Raw genomic sequence first — 24,419 nt, forward strand, 5'->3', positions numbered from 1 at the left:
TAATGGCTTGACTATGGGGGAGCAGACGGGACCCCGTATTTTCCATTACCTATGGTCGTATGTGCTTGAAAATGTGTTTAATTTCTTGATATAGAAGGACTACTCTACGCAAAGAGAATGAACAAAATATATTCTATATTGCAACATAAGAAGTATATAGTCGACCAATTTTACATACATGTAGCGAGCTTAATGACCACCAAGAGGTATGTGTATTGAGTCAGGGTGTCGGTCCACAGATGTTCGATGAGTTGATAGGGTGATGAATTCTGTTCAGAGCATTTTTTATCCTCGCTGAGGCCTCTTTCATGTCCTCAGCAACGAACCCCACTCAGAGCTCGCATGATCAAGTATCTTTCAGCTTCACAGTAATTTTAGTTCTCTTACAAGTCTGTGTCTTTATCTATCTTATCAACAAATATGGTTAAACTATAATAAGTAAGGTACATGTACATATTCCGCAAAACTTAACAGCTTGGAGAGTATTAAAAATGCTGTGAAAGGCTCATACCAAATGAGTCTCAGCGGCTTGCATCGGGGACACCATATACAGCATTTCTTTCCCTCTAGGTACTCATTTTCTGTGTTCTTTATTTCTGAGCTTGGGGAGGGTTAAAAATGCTGTGAAGCCAAAGTCAGACACCTAACAGCTCCTCACAAACCTGGACCAATAATCTTTTCTACTGTCTCAGCTATACTCTCAATACGAGATAGAGCCAGACCCAAGTTTACATGTATTCTAATCAGAAATGTCTGCCACAGATTCACGGAAATATCAATCTGCGCTTGAGCCTTTATATGATTACCCTTTGCCAACACGATACAGCCACCTCCAATAGTAAAAGATTACGTCTGCAAATCATGTAACAATTGATATAGACGTTTATACACAAAACGAGAATATGCCTGCCTCCCATCTCTCCTACTAGAAATTGTAAGAGCCGCCTCTAAGGAGATTAGGTAGGTCGCTGCAATATGCGAGATTAGGAAAAAGTACACTCCATCTTCATTGGTGCATCTCTATCCAATAAGAAGCTGCAGAGAAGAGACCATCTGCAGCTTCGCATTAGCTGTCAGCGCAAGGCAGCCTTATAGAATGCTGACTTCTAGGCAGGCAGCAGTTGGGCTCGGCCAGGTTATCTTTGCGTTCCGTATTCCCTTATAGGAAACTTTGTCTCCTCTCTGCTCAATTCGACCAAACGGGCAGCTTGGATAATGATTAGAAGCTGGTGGCTATTTTGAGACATCTCCAGCAGCAGCACTTAGACGTCAAAAAGCACCGCCCCACGTGGCGTCACAAGGCTGTGCCAGCTGAGATGCGTGCATAAGAGCTACTGCCGGGCAAACTAGCCATAGCCATACTCTAAATGCAAAGCCAAGTCATCAATTAGGGCTGCCCACCTCGCTCTTTTCCTCCTGTCACCGACCTGCCAGAGCGCCTCAGCGAGGCTCATGCGGCTGATAGTCGAGACTACATGTACCTAGCGGCCATTCCATTCCTCCCTCGATAAGAGGCATTCCGTTTTGGGCCAGCTGTCTGTCCTACCAAAATTACATCACACTCATTCATCCCTCCTTGACGCCGATACTCACACACTCAACAATGCACACGCCCCGCCTTAACCAAAGCAGATGCGCTATAAATATCTTTTTTCCCAATTCAGCTGAGGAAAGACACCACGAGGCAAGCAAAGGGAATAGGGAAATCGGCGAAGATGAGCTTTCCCGGCAGCAACACCGGAGCTTCTCAGCGAGCTTCGGAGATCACCAGCGCCATGCTCAACGTCCCCGGCTACGCAGATGACAGCATGCTCTTCATGATGCGCTACGGTTCCTTGGCCAAGGTATGTTATGACCTCATTTACGAGTATTTTTTACTCTCATTCTTGCTTTTGGCACTACCGCCTCGCCCCATTTTCATCCGCCTCTCCCCGTCTCTTTTACTCGTCCCCTTCATCATAACCATAAAAACGCCCGTTCTCCATAATATTGTTTTTTTCCCATCAGGTGTGCGGCTACCTGCTCCACCGAGTAAGCCCGGCCAGAACAAACCAAACACGTGCGCCTGACGCATTTTGCATTTTTGGGCTCTGGCGAGAGAGTTTATGGCTCTGCCGCATCCGGGCTGAACGGGACGACGGGATGGCCAAGACTGATGTGATGATCATTCCACTGTTCACCCCGGCGACGAGAGAAGATCAATGCATGAACCACAGAAAGTGGCTGGCTGTCTGTTTGTTTGTTTTTAACATGTGATGAACAGCATAGCTGCTCGTCGATTACGAGTTTTTCTGTGCTCATTGCATGTTTACTGGGGTGGTCTTTTATGATGACTCAGTTTTCAACTGCCCTGCCGGGTACCTACATGTATCAAGCGATACTTTGTTCACACGCGTACTCCGTATCTCGTAATGTTATTTTCCCTTCTCTCGTCTCCCTTCCTTCTGTCAGCGGAATTTAGATCAAATGTAAAATAAAAGAGGCTGATGTGGTGTTAAACTGTTCCGGCGTTTCCCCTCCGGGCAATCAGGAGACGTTACGCAAAGTCGACTGGGATGAATTCCAGCTTCGCCTATCGGCCATGAATGCACACTGGTACAAAAGCCACAAAGGAAAAAGCACTGCTACTGGTTCTGGAAGTGACGACAGCATCGTTGACGTCGGCTCCCGCGGCACCAGCGAGGGCGACAGAGCAAATAGAGCAGATGTGGCGGCTAGCAGCGATGTCAAAGACTCGCCTATTGCAGCTACTGCTGCTTCTGACGATGCCGTGGATCCGGCCGCTGCGCCTGAGCCTGAGACGGACCCCAAGGCCGCAGAGCTCAAGGCCCGGACTCTGGAGCTTATCCAGGACTTTCCGAGACTGGTGCGCGATTTTGACAGGTTCGTCGAGTGTACAAGGATAATGGCGGCGAGATATTATAAGCGGTAAACCAAAAGTTGGAAGGGCAAAAAAAAAAAAAAAAGACTAAATGAATAATACACGCAAAGCTATGATAGCGAAAATGGATACCTCGTATCAAGGCGGTAACGTTGAATCCAGCTTAAAATTGTTTCATTAAACACTTTTTTATGTTCTAGACAGCTTTTTTCAATAATGGCAGGGATTGTTATCATCTCACCTCGCACACACCCCCCCTAGCTTTCCAATAGCTGGTTAGGTTGCCCCCATTCATTCCAGTGGTATTGAACAATCACGTCTTTTCGAAGCCCATCACATATCACACTAGGAGAAATACGGTGTCGGTGTCACGATTACTGTCATTTTTTTCTGGGCATTTTGGGCGCACACGGAAAAGTCAAAAAAGTTTGTTTTTTCTAGGGAATTGCCTTTTGCATTAATTACTATTATCTGTATCCGGCTATCCAAAGAAAACATTGCGAAAACCACCTCTCGCACTCTCCTTCCAATAAAAAAAAGTCCGAAGTCAGAAAATGAAGAAATATTTCGTATCACATCTGCCCGGCGCATCACAATAAGTAAAAAACACACAATTATTTCCAATTCCAAAAATGTAGAGAAAACGCCATCTTTCCCGGGGCAAGCAAACACACACATCTATAGATGGGTATTGTAGCCGCACTTTATGCAAAAGTCGAGAAATAGCAAAAAGATTATAAAAGTTGAAAAGAAAAATGGTCTAAAAAAACAAAGAAAGGTTTTTTGCCGCGCCTTAATATTTCCTTCCCCCGAGCCAGCCGTGGTATATAAATTAAAGTTGGCGGAGGACCCGAAATGTTGCGGCCCCGGGCTCGCCGGCTCCGGAGAGGGAAGAAAAAACAAAAGGGTAGAATGTCTCTCTTCTAATGCGGCTCTCTTCCGCCCATTGGTAAGGTGGTCGTAAAAAAGTGAATGCTTTAGAAAAGCTGTAGTGCCGGCGACTTCAATGTCTTTTTCGCATCTTCTCCATCGTTTCCCTCATTTTGGTTCTCTTTCCTCCCGGTCCCGAAAGTTCACAACACGCCTTTTAGGTCCTCGAGGCGTCGGAAACCATTAGTATGGAAAAATAGTTGAAGTTGCTGGTCGCTTAGAGGGCGGCAGCGAGGACGGCAGCAGCGCCGACACCGAGGAGGACGTTCTGGCTCAGGGAGGCGGCGCCGTTGGTGGGAGCAGAGGTGGGCTTGCCAGTGCTGGTGACGTTGGTGCCGTTGGTGGGAGAAGCGTGACCGCCGGTCTGGGCCATGGCGGTGGCAGCGAAGATAGCGACGAAAGCGGCAGCACGCATTTTGATGGTTTTGGGAGTTTGGGGTTTTGTGGTTTGGTTTGAAGGTGAAGGTTGTTGGAGTGGGATTAACGAATGTAGTTGAATCTGAAGATTGCAAGTTGGGTTGATAAAGAAGAAGAGAAAAAGAGAAAGCAACTGATGGCGAAAGCCTGGCTTCCTTTATATCTCGTTCTGATGGGATGATAGACGTGGGCTCCATCGGTTCCATGACATGGCTCCAGAGAAAAAAAAAAGGAGCCCACCCACACACACACACTCAACACCTGCAAACTCCCACGCCCCTGTCTATCCCACCCCTTGTCTGGGAGGCTCCAGGGGCCAGGAGGATGGTGGGTCGGGACGTGATCCCAGCAGATCCCACGTTAGTCATGAGCGTCCTGTGCTGGAGGCTGGTCATCGCGTCATATGTATCGCCACTTTGCCTTGCTTTGACGGGTGACGATGGTGCATATTGTAGCCGCCAGCACACAGCTAATGCCACCACGCTGAAGCTGCTCTGAGTATGGTGTGCTAAGCCATCATACCTGCTGTTTACCCTCTCTTGCAGACTTGTCCATTTACTGATTACTGGGGCTGTGGATGTGGAATGAGATGGGTCATTTTCATTGCCTTATGCCGCTAACAGCGTTTGTGCGAATGTATGTATGTACATATGCACATAGCCCCCATGTCATAGCCTGCGGATACATGCTATTTCGATATATAAATATAGAACAAGGCAGATTACAGTACCGCGAGTAGCTTTCGTACAGCTACCTGGGCCTGTACCACACCTTGTACCACACAAAGTGTAACGAGTACTGCCAGCTTGTACAACCACCATCCATCGGAGACCGGACCTGGGAGCGCACAAGTACACGCTCACCATGCCGTGTACGGCGAGGTACCTTGATGACAAAAGTTACGCAAGCCTTTTTCTCTCATATTCTCTTTTGTGAGAGAGCGGTGGCCGGAAGCCCCGACCACTTCATTTTTATGCTTTGTGATCTTGCAGTGTCGGGCTGCCTGTTTGTGCCACCCGGTTGAAATAGGCCAATCCAATGCTACCAAGAACATAGTACGAGATAGGGCGGTAGCCATTGACTTTAGCCGTGCCACGTTCCCTTTCTGTTAAGCTTGGACAGAGTTACTGAGTAATACGGGTGTATACGAGTGTAGTCCATGTACCAGCCATGTTTTTCCGCGTGAGATTTCACCTCCTGCATAACGGAGATTCAAGATGATGACAGGCACGAGAGAGATTAGAGTTGTTCTGAATCATAAAGATGAATGAATCATATGGCGAGGAGAGCAGCAATCAGAGGAAAAAAGAGGGCCGTTGTACCAGCGTTGCCCATCTCGAGGTTGCGGCTGTGGGCGGGTGTGAGACGACGCTTGTGCTGTGCGATAAGTACCGGCCCGCATGAAGTACAGATTATAGATGACCACACCACACCAAAATGGTAGCCTTATCTCTAGACTTCCGTCGTATCTCTGTCACATCCTGCCTTGATTTTTGCTTTTCCCATGGTCGGCGGCTAGCATGCCAGCACCGTCTCTAGCCACTCAGCAGCTTTGCGTTATCTCGACAGGCTCAAACTAGTCCGAGCAAGTGAACAAATGGGTATTATCAATGTACCACATCCAGCAGTACTACACTAATTGGGGGGGGGGCGTCCCGCTCCACCGCAAGCCACACGCCTATGAATAGACAGAAGGGCACAGAAGTGGAAGCGAAGCGAAGCTGTGCATAGATAGCATAAGCTGGCACCCAGCTAAGCACAGCACAGAGCACCAGCACAGCCAAACAGAAGCTGACTCTGCTCTCTCCCTCCGTACCGGAGCCTGGGGCTGGGGGCAAGCCACCGCCCTCTCAAGCCACCGACCACCGATCAGCAAACCAGAGCCCACCTCTGTCCCACGCTTTCGCTCCACCGCTGCGACATTCCAATATCCAATATTTTTTCGAGTTGGTGGGTGGACGAAGCGAGCGAGCAGGCCAAAACCCATCGCTCAGGATCCTCTTTTCCTCTTCTGGGAGTGTGGGATAGAGGCATACGCGTCATCACTACGAGAGAAATAAAAGGGCGGGAATTTTTTCGAAACTGGGCAGAAAAGTGGGCGCGCGCGCAAAAAAAAGAGAAGATAGACAGGAAAATGGGTGCACCGTCCCATCCGATATGCTCGTGGCTGGTGCATTGATAGCGATTGGGCCCTGGTGATGGCGTGACTGGGGAGAGAGGAGATTTGGCCAATGCTGGATGCCTGTTGTTGCGAATATCAGCGTTTGTTGTTGCCCGTCACCTCGCAGCGTTGTACTGTAACATGTCGTATAAGCCGATAGCGTCGGTAGTAGTAGTAGAGGTAGTAGTAGTAGTAGGATTGCCAGGATCAATATAGCATGTACATTAGCCGTCGATGATACCAGTCGTTATTCACAATTTCTAGGTTCCTATCACAACACACTTTGGCACTACCTACATACAATAGTATGCCTCCATTTTCCCAGCCGTCTTTCATGCTGGCTTTTCCCTGCTTCACCCCGGCATACCGTTTTTCCTGGCCTACAGTAGCAGTCCCATATTTGCCGCTTTTTCCCTCTTCCCTCACCACAGCAGGTTCCCCTTTCAAGGTAAATTTGCCAGGGTTGGCCAAGCAGGCTTAAAGGAGACAGAAGATTAGCAGTGGAGTCCCGCTCCATATAACGGTGGATCTTCTCAAACCGCCGTGCGTCTGCCGATCTGGGATCATGGCTCTGGAAAGCTTGGCTTCCCACTGTGACCGCGAAGAGGAGCCTGTTCCCCCATTTCTCCCTGCCCCTACCTTGGGGGACTTGGCACTGGGCCTCGCGTGGATGGCCGGGCCTCCGACATGGGAGGGATTTGATGGATTTGATGCACTTGGACGAAATTGCACCTAATCCAGTGGTTGGCAGATGAGGTTGGAATTACAGTAAGCATGCAACATCAATCATTGAACCGCATGTAGTGCTTGAGGTTGCCTTTTTTTTTTTTTTTTTTCTATTCAGGTCTAGTTAGCGGCACATCTACCAACTGCCGCATTCGCTCAGCTAGTGCAAGTACACAGACCTCACTACTAAGCTGAAGCTGGTTATAGAGTGCATGTAAGATTCCGAGAGGGAAAAAAAAAACCACTGATAGATAAACAAAGTATTACTGTGCCAGCAGTGACATGTCACGTCGCACGCTCGCGCTCGGCACTCCATATAATTTTTTGTGGTGAAACCATGCCGAGCGTTTCAACGGAAAGGGAGCGAAATTGAAGATCGCGATGCCATCGGAAACACTGCCTTCTTTTTTTTAAAAAAAAATTCTTTTATTTGCATTAAATTGAAATTAACATGTGCACTAGTCAAGAATTGCTAAAATAGAAACGAATGGAAATTATTACTGGTTTGAGACAGCTTTTTCATTGGCAATTTCTCCGATAGATCACCGCGCCACAATATGCAAGGTACGAGTTTGATAAACGCTCTGCCTGCTGCCAACTACTAAGCTGCTATATTGCCACCGCACTCGTGTTGCTATCAACTCGAATCAAATCACGAGCTGTAACAGCGGCCGCCAAAATCCCCGACACGATCTGCAAGGAGAGCAGGAGGCGAAATAAATAGGATCCCGTGTGTGTCAAAAAATAGAAAAAATCGTGCATAAACTTTGGAGATACAGCACCGGCGCGCCATACTATTGAAATGAATGTTACAGATCAGCCAAAGCTGGAAGCCAATAGTGCAGGCACAGCCTCTCAATTACGAAGTATAATATATTTCAGGTTTGTTTACTTGATTGTTTGCTTACTACATCCACGGCGAGTCGGAAGTAATTAATTAATTTCCACCTGTACCTTCTGTAACAAGGAGGTGCTTGAGCCGAGTCAAGAAGCTGTTGAGGTGTTTTTTTTTTCAATGTATTCCTCCGAGCATACTAATACATGTATACAAGTACATAATACTAATATTATGGATTCCATTTCTGACGGCCGTTTTGCTGCTGCGGTTTCCCAGTACACGTTTGGGGCAAATATACTGTACAGTCTTACAACCATATTGCCCGGTGCCTGTTTTGTACCGTCTCCCCGAACCCAGCTTCTGGCACTGCTTGGAGCTCTCACGCTCTCCAGTTTTCCAGGTTTCAGGCCGTCGACGCCTCTTTACCGACGGACTCTCGGTCTCGGCAGCAGCCAGCGCTAAACCCGGATGCCGCCTCAGCTAACAGCACCCTAATCAAGGGCGCTATTGGCTTTATCCGAACAATTCATTGAATTTGCTATTGAACGCAGCGCTCACTACTGCGCAGTTTGCTTTTTCTCTCTATTTACCCGCTATTTAGGCCCCTGCTGGCCGTGCACTGAGCGCGCGTCAGGGGGGACCCGGGCCTACACCAAGCTCTAGCAGCTCGTGCGCTGGCCGGCCGGCTAACCAGTGCAAAAAAGTCTGTTTCCCCCTGGATTGCTGCAGGTACCAGGCCGTCCATTTCCTTTCCGTGGCAGCCGGGCGCAATAATCCACCCGCATTGCTCGCAGCACGACAAGCTTCTAGCTCCCAGCACCTCGCCCAAATCTCGGCTCCCCTGGCCGCCCTTGCTCACTGCAGCAATCAAAAAAAGAATTCCAGTTTTTTTCTTTTTACCTTGTATGCCATTGGAGCAAATCAGCAAACAGTGCTCTTGCAGGCCTAGCGTACCGTATCCTTCACTTCACCCCCTGCGGCACTCGGCTCGGCCGTAATCCAGCGCTGGCTGTAAGCCCTGCCCGCAGGCTCCATCAAATCCCAGCTGGAGCTTCTTTTCTGGAATCTGGAATCGATCCTTTTTTCTCTTCTTCTCTTTCGAACTCCACCTGCTGTCTCCCCCTTCCCATCTTCTCCATTTTCTGAGCTGGCAGCGGTGTGATCCTCCCCAGTATTTTTGCAAATTCGAGATTTTTCCATGGAGGAGAATCCAGCTGTAAGCGAGCAAGAATGTCCTGAAGATCGGCTTGTGATACCGCTTTGTGCCTTCGATATCGAAATCTCGGCACGACGATGAACCCGACTTTCCCCTAGATGGATTCTTATCAAGACACTTCCCAATTCTCCTACTTGCAGCTACATCTCCATTGCCAAGCGGTCAAAAGCCCACTCACTCCCCAGAGCGGTCAAGGCCTCGCCTCGCCTCCATCAAAATCACCTCTCTTCGTTGGATCTTTATCGCTCCACGTCCCCTTACTGTCCAAAAAAAAGCTTAATCGACCCATACCCAACACCACCCATTTGTGGGCAAGATCCAGATCTCAGGAAATTTGAAAATGGACACAAGAGTAGAAAACACTACTCCCTTGGCGTGTTTAATTTCATGTAATCTCGCTACTCCGTGGTTTTTGTCTTTCCAGTGCTACTAATACCCTTGGTGTGCATGGGGAGAAAAAAAAAACGACTCTCGCTTCGAGTAAGGTCCTCGTTTTTTGTAAGAACCCAATTGCCTCAGGCTTTGGGGAGAATGAATTGAGTTATACTGCCAGCTTTTGACCGATGATTAAGGTTTGTTGAGCATGTTGCTCTAGAGCCACAAAGTATATCGGAGTAATCGGCAGGAAACGTCTCATGTCAGCTTTGATGTCGAATGTGTACTTGCTTAAATATGACTTCATCTCCATGATATCAACCTTTCCCAAGGAGTGCCGGATTTGGCAATTCCATTCCAACTAAACGATCAAGTCAAAAACTAAAAACGGCAATAAGTTATGCATAGAGCAAAGACCATTCATCAGTCTAGTCGACGGGATGCTTGTGGCACCATCCGCACTTAACCTATACCGCATTGTATTGCATTCCAAACGCCAGCCTCTGGAAAGAACATACTGAGAATATTTACGAGTGAAGCCTCTTTCAAATAGTTTTGATGAAACAATTCCATAAATCAACTAGTACCAACGCCAATGCGCAATGTCATCAAAAACAGTAGGCTATACAAACACGAAAAGCTCCATATATAAGTCCACCATTTGCAGAACCAAATCCATCACGTCATTATATTACAGAGCGAAGTCCGTCCGTCCGTCCATTTGCAGATTTTTATAGCCTCCTCTGTGAGGCAATGGAAGAAACAATGAACAATGCATGGCAGAAACTCTTCGAGCCGAGCCCTTCGTATTATTAAAGCAGCCAACAAGGCCCATCAATCTTGAATAATGGGCTTATGTAGCTTGAAACACCGTGTTAAAACATCCCGTTAGATGCCACTTCTCCTCCCTTTTATATATGATATTTGTTGAAAAGGGCTGGCGATTTAGTTGGTGCCGTTCGTGGCCGCCTCTTCGGGCACACCAATGAGAACAGAGAACTGTCCACCAGCGCCAGCAGCGATAATCTTCTTATCTCTGATGGCAGAGTTGTCGATCAAAGTAGGGACATGAATGTCATCAAGAGTACCCTGACCAGTCTGGTAGTTGCTAGAAAAGCCCCATGAGTACACCTTGCCATCTTTGCTGATAGCAAAGCTGTTGTCAGTACCGGCAGAGACAGCCACAATATCAGAGACACCTAAAGAATCTGGTTAGTATACTGCAAATCGCGCGTCAAGTTAAAGAGCCGCTCTACTTGCCTTCATGTTTGGTGGGCTTGACCAAGATTCTAGCAGTGCCCTTCTCGTCACGAATGACATACTCCCCGTCGACCTTTTCCACGGCCTCGGTCTCAAAGCCAACCTGGTATCCATCGATACGGCCCCAAGCGTAAAGCTCTCCCTTGGAAGAGCAGGCCAGAGAGTGGTGAATACCACCCGCAATATCTGTGATTGTTTGGTCTGCAAGGAAGCTGATCTTGACAGGCTTGAGGATAACGGCATCATCCTCACCGGCGTTGTTCTCAACACCAATCTCGCCAAAGTTGTTCAAGCCCCAGCCCCAGACGGCTCCGTTCTTGTCAATGGCGAAGCTGTGATACGAGCCACAGGCAATCTTGGCAATCTTGCCTCGTGGCAGGCCAACACCCTGGGGAATCAGAGATGACATCTTGTTACGCTCGATAATACGTCGGCCAAGCTGGTTCTGCTGGCCGCATCCCCAGGCGACGACATTGCCCTTGTGGTCGAGAGCAAGAATGTGGTTGGCTCCGGAAGAGAGAGACTTGATGTTTTTCAGGGCAGGGATGAGTGCAGGCCGTGACTGAATCCGAACAGTCTCTGTAAAGCCCAGGATACCATCGCTGGAACGGAAGGTTCCCCATCCGTACACACGTCCGTCTTCTGTCAGCGCAAAGGAGGCGCTGTCGCTTGCCTCGACCTGAACAAACTTGGTTCCGGGGGCAAAGTCTTCCTCGGACAGGGCGGTAGGTGTGCTTTCCTTGGGGTTGATGCCAGTATCATCCTCATCTTCCGAGTCAGAATCTTCAGCCTTGTCGGCATCGCGTAATCCACCATCCCAGTTTGTGTCTCGGCCCAAAGCACCTTGGTCATTCACACCCCAAGTGAGAATCTTGTTATCGTGGGTAAGCGCAACGACATGCATGCCACCGCAGGCAATTTGCACAACTCCGACAGTCTTGGCAGAAAGCTTGTCGTTTAATCGAGGACGCTTAACGTCGATCGGCTTCTTGCCATTGACGCGCTTGCTTCCCAGTCCGAGTTCACCGGATGTGCCTTCGCCGAAGACGTAGACATCCAGGACTTGCGTAGGAGCATCGTTGATTTTCTTTCCGATGGCGACATGGGCAGTCTTCTTGGCCTTGACAGGTGCGGGTGCGGGTGCCTCAATCTTGGTCTTCTTGGCCTGGGGCTCTTCCATGACGACATCCTCATCATGCTCGCTCTCTGTCTCTGAAGCCTTGCGCTTGATTGATGGGGCGCCATTCGTCAAGGGCTCGTCTGCAGTCTTCTCGACGGATTTCGCGGCTGGCTTCTCATCCTTCTTGGTGGCCTTGGCGGCGGCAGCTTTGCTTGTCGCCTTGGGGGCAGCGGCAGTCTTGGACGTCGCTTTTGTGCTGGCCTTTGTCGCGGCGGGCTTCTTGGCATCTGAAGCCGCCTTGGGGGCAGCAGCCTTGGCGGCCTTGGGAGGCATTGTGACGCGCTGTTTTATAGGGTTGTGTTGATGTTGTTGCTTTTGCTTTGATAAGCGAAAGAGGGAGCGGATATAGGGGTGATTTAATCCGCGAGAGGGCGAGAAAAAGCTTCAATTGCAGAGACAACCGCTATGCAATGCTTTCAAAAGACCCAAAATCACTTTTTTCTCTGATGGAGAGAGAAACAGAGCGCGATGTGAGGTGGTCTGCGGGATAGATATAGGAGTGGCTCGATGATGGCAGGACGCGACCAGGTGAGATTTTTTGCCCAGCCCTGGTGGGTGGCACAGAGAAGCGGCCCCACACAAGGTAGGAACTTTACCATAGCTCCTCCCCGAAAGGGCTGACCGCTCTTGGTTTGTCCGGCAGTAAAAACATTGACAGCCAATTAGCTCATTGTTTGGCTCCTTGCGCGAGCGGTGAATCGCAGCCCGAGATTACATAAGACGACAAGCAGCGACAAGAATGCGCCGTGTGTGACCTGATGTGCTGACATTGAAGAAGGGTGATTTGAGCCATCTCACACTGACTCTAAGCAGGGAGTAATAGCAGTAACAGCAGCGAATCGCAATATGTTTCAAATCGAAGACAGTACGCTAATTCTTAGCTTATTATATTTGTATTGATCTCAGTTATTGTTATTATCTAAATGCCTCGCGAGAGAGGATATATTGAGCCGCCAAAACGCCATTTCCCAATTGTGTTGTACGGGACAACAATAACAACGGGACAGACCCAGACCCAGACCCGAAATAGCAACGCGCCCGCAGATTAGGCGATCGCCGGCCTGCCATATTCATGTATGTGCATGTGCATGCAACCTCTCGTAAAATGTATGTATGTATGTATGCAGCTGCAAGCCTGCAGCCAAATTATGAACCCGTAATTCCACATTCCAATGCCGCCCTAAACGCCACCTCGGACCAAAAGGGAGAGAAATAAGATGAGATGAAAATTATAGAAACGAAAGACGATTTATGCAACATTTTTTTCAAGTGCGCATCTCGTAGCTCGCTCTATTCATTTATTTGGCAAAGTTGGTGAAGTCGATCTCGTTGGCAGGGTTGTAGCTGCCATCGGCGGCCTTCTCGCAAGTGCAAGCAGCTGAAACATCCAAAAGTCAGCACCCAAGTATTCTGATATTTTGTGTAAGGCGTAGATATGGCGAGTAACACTTACCGGCTGGTCGGGCGCCGCACTGGCAGGTTGAGCCTGAGACGGGCGCATTCTCCGTAGAGGCTCGGTCGCAGGTGCACTGGCCGGCGGGACGAGCACGGCATGAGCAGCGCGGGCCCTCGAGGACATTCTCGGTATCGGCCTTGGCACAGGTGCAGTGAAGAGCAGATTTCTCGCCGCACGAGCAGGTGGCTTTCTGGGCTGTTTGCGATTGATTGTTAAAATACCGTTGGTACTGAGTCAGAGTATAAGTGACGGAACTCACCACAAGCACACTCGGCGTCGGTGCCCTGGCGGCAGCAGGTGGTGGCCTTGACAGTCATGTTGATGATGGTGGTGATTGTGAGATTTGTCAAAGGCGAAGATTTGCGTCTGAGCAAGTGTAGAATTGGATGCGAGTTATAAAAGTAGATGCAGATGCGGATAGTAGTTGATAGAGATGTTTCGATGTTTGCTTGGCCGGACAGTGACGTCTTATGTACCTGATTCTCGATCCACTCAGCCTCGACGCCTCTGGGCTGATGACACTCATTTTGGGTCAGATTGCAGCGACGCTGATTGGCTGTTCGGATGGGGCGAGACAATTGGCCAATCAGATATGGTTTATTTCCAAGCATATGCTCGCAGCCTAGGAGCGGCCTCTTCAAAGATGCGCAGGATGCGCTAAACGGCCCTTTACGTGGCTTGATCATTGCAAATCATTCGTTTTTGGCTCTGTTTCTTCGTAAGCCTACACGTGATATCAGTAATGATGCTGCCATCTAGGCCTGTTAGTAATTTGTGGACAATTGCGATGGAGTAGAGCATCAAGTTGAGTACGGAGCTACCCTGCAGAAGCGAAGACAGCGTTTGGTGAACGATTACGGCTGGAATCAAGAGACGCTTTCTTTATGTGACAAGTTCTAATATAAGAGACTATTAAGTAGAAGATATGTATTTTTGGAATTGATAAAAGCGCAAGTCACTGGCGTATGAAAATGCTATTGACACGGCCGTTGATTTGAAGTTTGATGCTATGCTACAAAGTACGCTAAGCCTTCGCTGTCTATGCTGCAGAATCTTGGAGCTATTACCTATGCTGAGCGGAATGCAACCTTGGCGGAGTTATAATGCCGATAAGGGATTCTGCTAAAGATGTATGCATATTTGCTTTTGCATACTAAAGAATCAACTTGCATATTGATCCGTCTGGGTTGTCATACGCTCTGACCCCTAATTAGTGGATTGGGGGCTTACACTTGTACGAAGATAATGGCCTTCCCACGCGTCCATCCTTGTCTACAACGACAATGGAAATAGTCATCACTGACTAATGTCTTTTCTGCTGGGACAAGATCGAAATCAGATTAAGATACAGTAGCACCATTTTAAGGTTAGCAGTTTCTGGGGAAGCATAAAATAGCCGCCCCCATTTGTCGCGGACCGCATTAGCGACCCCAATTTGGTCAGGATTGTTTGCCCAAGGACTTGAATAGGATGCAAACATGACACACGCTTTCTAATAGTTCCCTTTCTTTGGAGGAGCCGCTCAACAGCCGCTTTCTACTACCGAGTCTCAAGGGCTTGTGACTGGTTGTAGTGGCAGATGGCCCAGATTCCAGATGCATCCCGATGCTCACTAATAGCAATCCTACTGGGTTGCATTCAACCATGGCCGCCCACATGCAAGCCGGCCTTCTCGGCGTTGCATCCCCCTCCCTGAGTAGCTGTAGATGGGTAGCAGTGGAAAGAAGACTGCCAGGGTCGTATTTTGGCTTGCTCCCTTGCAGGAGAGAGAGGGATCTGCGATAAACAGCTTGCTGTTACGTATATGTATTAATGGGTTTCCACTTCAAATGTTAGCTTGGATCCTGCGCATGGAGCTTTTTTTTCCTGCGTTCTGAAATTTTCTGTCGTCTGCTTGCCTGGCAGTGCCCTCCAGCAGCCATACTACATTAAAAATGTCACTCAAGACGGATGATAAAGTCCAAGTGTCGACGCGTGATGTGCGCCAGGTAGCTGAAATTGGCCAAGCCGCTACGGACAGGTGAGCGCAACAGATACGCGTGGGCTGTAGGAAGATGTCTCTTTTCTCCTACAACCCAAACCATTAAAAAAAAAAAAAAAACCATGAATTATGCTAATGATATCTGCGACGCTATAGATATGGCGCAGCTCTCGTGGCATACAATCCCGCAACCGAGCGCAGGCTGCGGCTAAAGATTGACTTGTATATCGTCCCAACCGTGTCGCTGCTATATCTCTTTTGCTTTATTGACCGCGCAAATATCGGTAAGTTGATACCGAATTGTCTACTCTTGCTTATTTTGTTGGAATCGCTCTTATAGACAATTGATGTTAGGTAACGCAAAAATCGCCGGCCTCGCGAGTGACCTCAAACTAGAAGGATATGACTACAATGCCGTCATCTCCGTCTTTTTCATCTCCTACATCATTTTCGAGATCCCGGCGAATTTGGCCTGTAAATATATAGGACCAGGATGGTTTCTTCCTCTGATCACGGTTTTATTTGGTGTGTGCTCTTTATCAACTGCGTATGTCAATACCATGGGCCAGGCGGCCGCTGTCCGATTCTTGCTCGGTATCTTTGAGGCTGGTATGATGCCTGGAATTGCCTACTACCTGTCTCGCTGGTATCGCCGCTCCGAGCTGGCGTTTAGACTGTCTCTATACATTGTCATGTCGCCGCTGGCTGGAGCTTTCGGAGGCTTGCTCGCATCTGCTATCCTAAAACTTGACCACGTTGGAGGTGTTCATAACTGGCGGATGATTTTCGTTGTCGAAGGCATCATCACCATTGGACTTGGCCTTGTCGGCTTTCTGACATTGACCGATCGCCCAGAAACGGCACGCTGGCTGTCTCAGGAAGAGAAAGACCTGGCTATTGCGCGTATCAAGTCTGAGCGAATTGGTACCACGACTGTTATTGATAGTATGGACAAGGCCAAGATTAAGAGAGGAATCTTTAACCCCATAACAATCAGCACATCTTTTATATTCCTCTTAAACAACATCACAGTCCAGGGACTGGCATTCTTTTTGCCGACCATCGTTGCCAGTTTGTTCAAGGGAAAGACGACCACTCAACAGCAACTGCTGACTGTGCCACCATACGTGGTTGGAGCATTCTTCACCGTCTTGTTCCCGCTTCTGAGTTGGCGCCTCGACAGGCGGCAGATTTTCATTATCCTCTCTGCTCCCATGGTCATGGTGGGATATGCAATGTTCCTTGGCTCAACGGATCAAAAGGTCCGATATGGTGCAACGTTCCTTATCGCGTCTTCCGCATTCACTCTGGGCCCCCTTACCAATGCGCAAGTTGCCGCAAATGTTGTCGGTGACACGACTCGCAGCGCAGCTATAGGCACCAACGCCATGATGGGTAGCGTCGGCGGACTGATCAGCGGATGGGCGTTTCTTCCCTTTGACGCACCGAACTACCACATCGGAAATGGTCTGAATCTGGCCACGTCGGGAACCGTCTTGGTTCTGGCTACACTGACGCTTTTGTGGATGATTCGTGACAATAAGAAGAGGGGGAGCAAAGACATTGACGCAGAGTTGAATAGCCTGACTCAGGAGCAAGTTGAAAATTTGGACTGGAAGCATCCAGCTTTCCAGTGGAGATATTAAGTGTATATGTATATTGATGAATGCCATGCCAAATCCCACTCCATATTTTCCACTATGACTAGCTCAAACTTTCTTGAGTGTGTATGAGATGCTGCAGGGGTATACAATATGTTGAAGCATGATCGTGTGAATGATTTGTCAAGCCTTATGATACGGCTGCCAGTATCCGTGAATTGTCTGTGCTTCAGCAAGTTCCCGTCACCACATGTTACATGTGGCCAAATTCGCTCCGTTGATCGGCCTTGAGCTTTGTAGGACTATTTGCTCCTTTGACATGTCTGTGTCTGTTATTTATACCTGGCCATAACCCTCCCATGTCCACGAAACTGTTTTTACCAGATCGCTACAAACATACATTATTGTGCTTTCCTCCAACTACAATAATGGAATTTAACCAAAAGCTCCTTTACAGTTAGAATGGCAGGATCAATTAGCCTATAGCCATATATCTAGGAGTACCTTTATACTCTCTTTTACTACATTCATGAGATTCGCCTAAAAAAATTATAACCGCCCGGGATAATCACAAACCGGGCATACGTTTAGAGGTAAGATTATTGCTACCACACAATTCCTGCTGTAGATTTCAAAATACCAAGACAGGCAAGTGCTAATGTATATATAGTTTATACGAGAGCTACAGAAGCAACTATTGCCAGTTTCTTCTCTTCTGGCCCATCCAAAAAGAGGAATTATACCAAAATTCTACTCCATGGGACACAAGGATGGTGTTGGATACCCTGGCGATGGGAGCGGCAAAAAGATAAGCGCATGACCTTTTCAACGCCGTGGTTGCCACTGCAGCCTGGGAGACTGCAAAGTCAGACAGCCGTCCATTCTACGACCGGATGAAGTGGGCCCTAGACCACCTCACCAAGCACTTCGTCAAGAATTGCCAAGAGCATCGCTATGCCGTTGGCTTACCAAAGCACCCAGTGCGTGTCCCAGAGGCCGTGATACTCAACTAGAAACGCACCATGAGTCGGTTGAAGTGTTGTGAGTTTACTGTACGAATTTTTATTTAGACCCTGTTCGAGATTCTCGAATCTTGATTACAGGATGCTCACATTTAGATTGATAGAAGACTTATACATATCAGCAAATTTACCTGAATACCACTACAAATAAGGATTCAACCGTCAACCATCACACCAACTGCAAGATCCGACAAATCTTAGAGCTGCCTCGAAATTACAACATTGCAACACGCTACACCTGGCAGCTGGTCCCATCCAGAGACTGTCCACTGGGATATACTGTTGACACATGACTCTTACGGCTCTTGCCTGGAGTCAAAGATGCTTGCGAAGCAAGCCAACATACTGGCCGCAGAAGACCAGATCTCAGATCAACTTAAAATACAGCACCGCCTCCTTCATTGCCAGCTGTAAGCAGTTCTTCAGGATCGTTACTGGGATACACGGAACCAGTGGGCACACCTTTAGTAGAAGATGCCACTGTGCATCTTGTTAGCCCGACCATAAGAATTCTTATTAATTTCAAGCTGCTCATCACATATGGGATTCTGAGAGCTCACTTCGGATATCTGTAAATCTGTACCAGCGGATCAGCGGATCAGAGTGCCACGATCTGAATCAAGCTTGTGCGGCTGACATATACGAACGACGGATAGCTTTGAGCGAACAGGTACTGCTAATAAAGTGATTCTACTTATCATCGGCACCACAGTTTACACACACATGAAACCACTCAAAGTGGGCGCTTACCTTCATCGTTGTCGGTTAAACCGGACGTCTTGCTGAAGCCATGATGTTACTCACAATCTGCAAATTCCCACATGTACCAGCCGCAGCAGAACAGTAGCCTCAGAACCTCAGCGACCTGCCCAGCGTCTGCGAGTTTTTCGGCACGAGCTGTATCAGTATCAACAAAGGCTTCGTTATAATACCAGGTACCACCAGGGATTTGATAGCGGGACAGCTGATTTACCTGGCTATGAAACATGATCAATTACCCAAGGGTGTTAACTATGCGAAGGAATAATAATAAGATATCAGTCTCCCAAGTCGCGGAGCGAAAATTAGCGACGGCAGTATATTCTCAAGCTCCACTAAGAGACGCGAGGAGAATATCCTCATTCGAATGCTGAGGGGAGGACCGACTGCAAAGCATGGGGTTATATAGGAAGAAGCATATTATGTGTTTGTTGTGAATTAACCGGCTTATTTTATTTGGTGCCATTGGATGTCTCGTGTCCCTGATCGAGGAGATTCCTTGGGCTAAAAGTGTCGTATAGCGGCACTGTATTATAGTATATAAATTGGCTGTATGTAACAGCTATTAGCTCGATAGCAATATTCAAGCAAGCAAAAGCAAAACAAGATTATTAGTACATCTAGTAATACAGAATTGATAATACTTCTTTATGCATGGAATCTTGTCTATAGAACCAGCATATGTCTAAAACTTCATTTAGTTCATCCCTCCATCAAAGGGGTTAAAACGGTCGCCAAGTCCCTGAAATGTGGACTGATAATAATCGCCTCCCCAGTTTCCTAGGTCTCCATGTGGCGTGAGCTCTCCCGGGGCATAGAATTGATCACTCATGGGAAAGCTGTTGGCTATATCGCCATCGTTAGGATCTGAAACGCCATTGTTCCAAGACTGAACAGCCATAGAATCCATCGGATCGGCAACGGCCATGGGTGCCATGAATGACATGTGCGCCGAAAAGCTCTGGTCTAGCATACCCAATCCCGCTGGCGTAGGCTCTGTTGTTGGCGGCTCGGGAACCAAGTTGCTACCGCGCCTTTGCCCACCGTCCTTGACGATGGTTCGAACGCTGTCTCGGGGGCCGTAGACAGAGTTCTTGATACTGCCGCTCTCTTCGGAGCATTCATCCATCATGACAACGCCAGAGTCGGGGCGGGGGAGTATTTCCCTTCCTTTTCGAGGGATAAGGCTTTGGAAGCTCTGTACGCGAGCTGGCTCGTTTCTCTTGTTGCTGCGATTCGTGTACGGCATACTCTGTGCGGCCCCTATGCATCGTTCTACGGCCTCCATAAAGCACTGTTGGAATTTGGAGGTCAAAGTCTCAAGCGTTGCGGGGTTTGAGATCTTGTCGCGAAGGGAAGAGTGTAGGACTTCAAAAGATGACATGTAGTAATTGGAAAGCTCGAAATGCTCGATGACAGGAGTAAAATCTGTTTACATGTCAGCTGGTGTACAATTTTCTCTCTCTTTTCTTCGCCTCAGAGATGGAACGCATACGGTATGGGTGAACCTGGTGGTCTTCATCATCTGGGAACAGAATATTCCAGATTTCTTTCCATTGGGCCTCGGGAGAGGCTCCACTGGCTCTCTTACGAGACAGGAGCTTGATCGAGGTGGTTCCATCGACCCCTGACTCTGGGTCGTGATCCAAGATGTCGCACATTTCTTCTTTGGGTAGACGCTGATGATCACGAAGTTCTTTTCGAGTATGAAAGTCACGGTTGCATCTATCACAAACGAATGCAGACGGGTCGTCTCGCTTGTGTTGTTTGACAATGTGCTGTCTATAGACGCATGTCAGCAGCGGTCTCATATGCATATAGTATATCGTACATGATTGGACAGGATGGGATGGATATTTCAGCGTATTTACCTCAGCTCTGCAAACTTGGGAAAATATGTCATGGCACAGGAATGATGGTCCCTGACATTAAAACGTGACGGATTCCTCTTTCTGTATGGGCAGCTCAGGCGCAAGTTCTCGTCGTCCTTGGGATTTGGGCGCAGCTTCTTGAGAGGATTATACCCCAAGCCTTCGCCGTCGGTGAATTCCCCATCATCATCGTCCCCTCGGGTTTGCTTCTTTCTTTTGCCGGCCGATGAAGAGTCACCGCCCCCGCTACCACCTTGGGAGCTACCGCCTTGAGAAGGAGTCGAAGAATTGCTGGAAGATGACATGACTTGTGTCATATCAGCGTCCGATAATGAAGTCCAGAAAGAGCTTCCAACATCACCGACAAACTTGCAGACAAGGCGTCGTACCGCCGGGGTCACCTTGGAAGACTCTTCTTGAAGGTCTACTCCAAAAACTAATTGAAGCGTGTAATTTAGAATAGCATCTGTGTCTTGGGAAGACACGTCGTCCGATTCGGACGATGTTGTGTCCCACTTGGGCGAGAGAGACGGCTCAGTGGCAGTGGTCTCAAGTTGCGGCCATTGGTAGGAGTCACTTGGAGTCAGGCTTTCCTCTTCCTCCTTGATAGGAGAGACTTTGGACGAGCTAGCAGGAGGTCAATATTCACGAGCTCATGAGCTGCCTCAAGAGATCTTCGGTGCTTGCCTTGTAGATTGATCCAGATAGTCGCTATCACTTAAAGGAACAGGAGTGACTGGGGAGGCTACGTGAATCTCCAGTAGCCTAGCGCTGAGGTCTGGGTATCCTGCAAAAGAAAAAGCGTCATCGTCGTCGTTGGCGTGTGCTGAAGAAAGAGATCCCGTAGAAGACCGGTGCCGCCGATGAAACGCACGGCTGGCTGAACGTGATGTATTGATAGAATGGCCGCAAAAGTCGCTGAGGTCACTGGCGTAGCTGGTGCTGATGGGACTGGCCAGAGTCGAGTGGGAATAAGTGGTGGCAGAATCGGGGACGTTGGCAGACGAGATGCTGCTTCTTGTTGAGGCCGTCCTTGAGCGCAGGCGAAATGAATGAGGAGCAAAATGCAAATTCTCAGGGAATTGCTTGCGCTGGGCAAAGGGGGTAGCGACGCCTTGCTCCTCGATGCTGGATCGTGGCGTAGTGGAGGCCTTGTCGCTGAGTGATTCCTTGGATCGCGAGTCCTGTCGCAGGTGAAGAGGGATGTGATTGATGGCGAGGGCTGGTGTGCGATCTCCTTGATCGATTGAATTATCGGCCATGGAATGAGCCGCGGAGAAACTTGCTCGCCTAACGGTCATTGAGTGCTGAAGAGTGCTCTTGTATTATAAACCGTTTTGGCTCACGAATACACCAGCAGACTGTGTCCACTTGTCAGCGCCATCGTAGAAATAGTTTCATTCCGGGAGGGTAAAAGGACTAAAAGAGAGAGATTAGGGGAGAGAAGGTGAAGCCAACCTACATTAAAATTATAGTATATTAAAAATTGAGACGGAAAACGAAGGGACGAAAGGAAAAATAAAGAGAATTGCCGGAAAAGGGAGGTTGCCTCTCCAGAAAGCCTCGTCGTTGATAAGTGCAGGATCCTTTGTATTTAGCATCACTATCAGCGCCCTCCCTCCAAATCGTATCCCCGGATAAGGGCGCTGGGAGTGCCTTGCGAAGTGCTAAAATTGCCAGCCTGGACGCCTTCTGGACTCCAGTCCTGGATTTTTGCCTACTGGTCGGACTGTCTAGTGTCTCGCGCTGGGTCTCGTCTTTGCCTAGATGGGCCAGAAAGAGGCATCCTTCGTGGGGACAGCAGCCGGTGCTGCGCCTCTGATTCGCTCATGGTGGCGGCTGTTACATGGGGAGCGCTGCTGACGCAGGCAGAGACGATCTGTCGAGGCAGCCCTATGGTTCGCATCGTGATGAGGACTGGACTAAGTGGCCGCGTCTGGTCCGTGATCTGGCACCATCCTGATACGGCCTCGCTGCCTGTCAACGCCGCCAAACGCGGTAAGAGACGAAGGGTCTGGAAGGATGAAAAGACATTTTTTTCCTTGCCTGAGGCGAGATGCCCGAGATGGGGGACCAACCCGGATCCGATTTGGGGCTCCAGTAAGCGCCAGCTGAATGTCCGTCATCGTCTCATTGAGCCAAGGGGAGCCCCCCTTGTACGTTGTGCCTTAATCTCTGATCCAGCGGGACGGCTCGCATTAGCACAGCGCCTATGGAGGCAGAAATACCAAAGAAGAGCATGTTGTTGTTTATCCTAATTTCATTTGTGTCAGTTGATCCAAAAAAACACGACCTGAAGCAGCGATGCCGGTTTAAAAATAACGTTTGACGTTGGAAAACCGACCTGCGTGACGGCAGATAGTTGATGGCGGCGGCCATAGATTTAGTGCCCCATGTCCAGTTCTCGTTTATCTGGCCTTTTACAACCTAGTTCTCTTCTCTCGTTGGTTAATGGAGACAAACTGGTACATCACCGATGCTTTGAGAGTGCCTTGTTTTTCAGAAGTGGTATGATTCTATAATTGTCCTACTACGGGGCCGAGTTACGAAGTAGACCTACATGGAGGGTGGTTTAGCTCTTGGCTGAGGTTTGCGCGTAGGCAGTCGTGGCCTGATGGCGACGGCGGTGATAACGTCTTTGTGAGGTTGCTAGCTTTTCAAAGCCTAGACCTTAGAGTGTAGGACATTGGTAGATGTGTGTAGATGAGAAATTGGTAGTATGTAGACTGCTGGCTTATAAGAAGACGCAAGAGAACTTGAGTCTATTAGAGAATAAGACAATATATTCAATAAGATTCAATTTCGCAATTAAAAGTTCTGCATTTGCCTGCTAAATTGTTCGAAACTCAGCTCTAAAGCCTTGATACCCTTACAGCCAATAGCTATTCAATTGCATTTCCCTTTCCAGCAATCATGGCCTCTCAGCAACCTCACAATGGCAACTCAGCCTCAAACCGATCTCCGTCTAACAAGTGAGACTATGCCCCATTCTCCCACTGGCAGATCGGCTCCCTCCTCTAAGGCAGCCACTAACAGTCGCTCTACTCGGCTATGTCCGCTAACACATCGATGCTACAGCAGCACAGCCCAGAACCCAGCTATGCTCTCCAGGTTCCTGTATGACAGAACCAGTCTGCCAGATCGCCTAGTAGCGAGATCGTTTAATGCTGCGACTCAAAACCGTCCAAATGGACATGAAGCTAGTGCATCTGAGCTGGAGTATTACATGTCGCAGAGTATGAATAATGCAGATGCAGCTGCAAATGCAAACTCGCAGGCAGGCAGGACGACTGGGAGATGAGGACAGACTCGAGAATCAGTCGGGACGAGCTTTTACTTGGCATGGCGCAGAATTGCCGAAGCCAGCAAATCATGAATCAGACAGCACGGAATAATGGTGTATACGAATTAGTTATGATGGATATCGTGTCACGCTGCCTGGCGTTACACTTGGATGGATGCTGGCTAGCCAGGATTGGCGCTGAGTCGCCATGTGCAGATGCAGATGCGGTGATGGGCGCGTACTTGAGTCCAAGGCTACGGGAGCCGTTATTATTAGCAGTATGGAGAAGGAGTACTAGCAGCAATAGTACGTGTATTATTAGGCACACATACATGTGCCATGTCCTTCTAGAACAGCAACTTGAGCCTCATTCTAGTCTGCAACTGTCATGCCCCTCTCGACTGGTGACAATATCCCCACCACCATCTCGGCGTATCCTAAGATTGTAAGCACCTTACTATA

At 48.6% G+C, this 24,419-nt stretch overlaps 6 protein-coding genes across 6 annotated transcripts; 2 read left to right on the forward strand and 4 right to left on the reverse strand.

The window, feature by feature from the left end:
- Nucleotides 1-1,715: 1,715 nt before the first annotated feature.
- Nucleotides 1,716-4,268, forward strand: GGI43DRAFT_384567 (uncharacterized protein; the record flags this gene model as incomplete). Its single annotated transcript, XM_083203539.1, has 3 exons — nt 1,716-1,844; nt 2,531-2,894; nt 4,012-4,268. The coding sequence occupies 3 exons, from the start codon at nt 1,716-1,718 to the stop codon at nt 4,266-4,268; spliced, it is 750 nt and encodes a 249-aa protein (XP_083059848.1).
- Nucleotides 4,269-5,027: 759 nt separating this feature from the next.
- On the reverse strand, nt 5,028-5,401 carry GGI43DRAFT_71657 (uncharacterized protein). Its single transcript, XM_083210200.1, has one exon. The coding sequence runs from the start codon at nt 5,304-5,306 to the stop codon at nt 5,088-5,090; it is 219 nt and encodes a 72-aa protein (XP_083059849.1). The 5' UTR covers nt 5,307-5,401; the 3' UTR covers nt 5,028-5,087.
- Nucleotides 5,402-9,821: 4,420 nt separating this feature from the next.
- GGI43DRAFT_71780 (regulator of chromosome condensation 1/beta-lactamase-inhibitor protein II) lies at nt 9,822-12,336 on the reverse strand. Its single transcript, XM_083210201.1, has 2 exons — nt 10,805-12,336; nt 9,822-10,743 (listed from the first exon to the last, which is right to left on the reverse strand). The coding sequence occupies exons 1-2, from the start codon at nt 12,255-12,257 to the stop codon at nt 10,490-10,492; spliced, it is 1,707 nt and encodes a 568-aa protein (XP_083059850.1). The 5' UTR covers nt 12,258-12,336; the 3' UTR covers nt 9,822-10,489.
- Nucleotides 12,337-12,858: 522 nt separating this feature from the next.
- On the reverse strand, nt 12,859-13,867 carry GGI43DRAFT_407219 (uncharacterized protein). The gene is made up of 3 exons (XM_083206215.1): nt 13,700-13,867; nt 13,438-13,635; nt 12,859-13,362 (listed from the first exon to the last, which is right to left on the reverse strand). The coding sequence occupies exons 1-3, from the start codon at nt 13,755-13,757 to the stop codon at nt 13,283-13,285; spliced, it is 336 nt and encodes a 111-aa protein (XP_083059851.1). The 5' UTR covers nt 13,758-13,867; the 3' UTR covers nt 12,859-13,282.
- A 1,340-nt stretch (nt 13,868-15,207) lies between these two features.
- GGI43DRAFT_407221 (MFS general substrate transporter) lies at nt 15,208-17,239 on the forward strand. Its single transcript, XM_083206216.1, has 3 exons — nt 15,208-15,460; nt 15,578-15,705; nt 15,776-17,239. Exons 1-3 carry the CDS (start codon nt 15,375-15,377, stop codon nt 17,065-17,067), a joined length of 1,506 nt encoding a protein of 501 aa, XP_083059852.1. The 5' UTR covers nt 15,208-15,374; the 3' UTR covers nt 17,068-17,239.
- Nucleotides 17,240-19,098: 1,859 nt separating this feature from the next.
- GGI43DRAFT_428056 (uncharacterized protein) lies at nt 19,099-22,058 on the reverse strand (the record flags this gene model as incomplete). Its single annotated transcript, XM_083208903.1, has 5 exons — nt 19,099-20,231; nt 20,299-20,585; nt 20,675-21,276; nt 21,424-21,964; nt 22,021-22,058. 5 exons carry the CDS (start codon nt 22,056-22,058, stop codon nt 19,501-19,503), a joined length of 2,199 nt encoding a protein of 732 aa, XP_083059853.1. The 3' UTR covers nt 19,099-19,500.
- Between the last annotated feature and the right edge of the window lie 2,361 nt (nt 22,059-24,419).

This window comes from Trichoderma evansii (assembly GCF_050947405.1).
Source record: "Trichoderma evansii strain SZMC 28006 chromosome Unknown GGI43scaffold_12, whole genome shotgun sequence".
Lineage (NCBI taxonomy): Eukaryota > Fungi > Ascomycota > Sordariomycetes > Hypocreales > Hypocreaceae > Trichoderma > Trichoderma evansii.

Coding starts and splice junctions, on each gene's coding strand:
- GGI43DRAFT_71657 (XM_083210200.1), bottom strand. CDS start 5,306: ATGGCTACCGCCCTATCTCGTACTATGTTCTTGGTAGCATTGGATTGG.
- GGI43DRAFT_71780 (XM_083210201.1), bottom strand. CDS start 12,257: ATGCCTCCCAAGGCCGCCAAGGCTGCTGCCCCCAAGGCGGCTTCAGAT. Junction 10,744..10,804: donor CAAGCCCACCAAACATGAAG/GCAAGTAGAGCG, acceptor CAGATTCTTTAG/GTGTCTCTGATATTGTGGCT.
- GGI43DRAFT_407219 (XM_083206215.1), bottom strand. CDS start 13,757: ATGACTGTCAAGGCCACCACCTGCTGCCGCCAGGGCACCGACGCCGAG. Junction 13,636..13,699: donor CGACGCCGAGTGTGCTTGTG/GTGAGTTCCGTC, acceptor AATCGCAAACAG/CCCAGAAAGCCACCTGCTCG. Junction 13,363..13,437: donor GTGCGGCGCCCGACCAGCCG/GTAAGTGTTACT, acceptor TGGATGTTTCAG/CTGCTTGCACTTGCGAGAAG.
- GGI43DRAFT_407221 (XM_083206216.1), top strand. CDS start 15,375: ATGTCACTCAAGACGGATGATAAAGTCCAAGTGTCGACGCGTGATGTG. Junction 15,461..15,577: donor GGCCAAGCCGCTACGGACAG/GTGAGCGCAACA, acceptor GCGACGCTATAG/ATATGGCGCAGCTCTCGTGG. Junction 15,706..15,775: donor TATTGACCGCGCAAATATCG/GTAAGTTGATAC, acceptor AATTGATGTTAG/GTAACGCAAAAATCGCCGGC.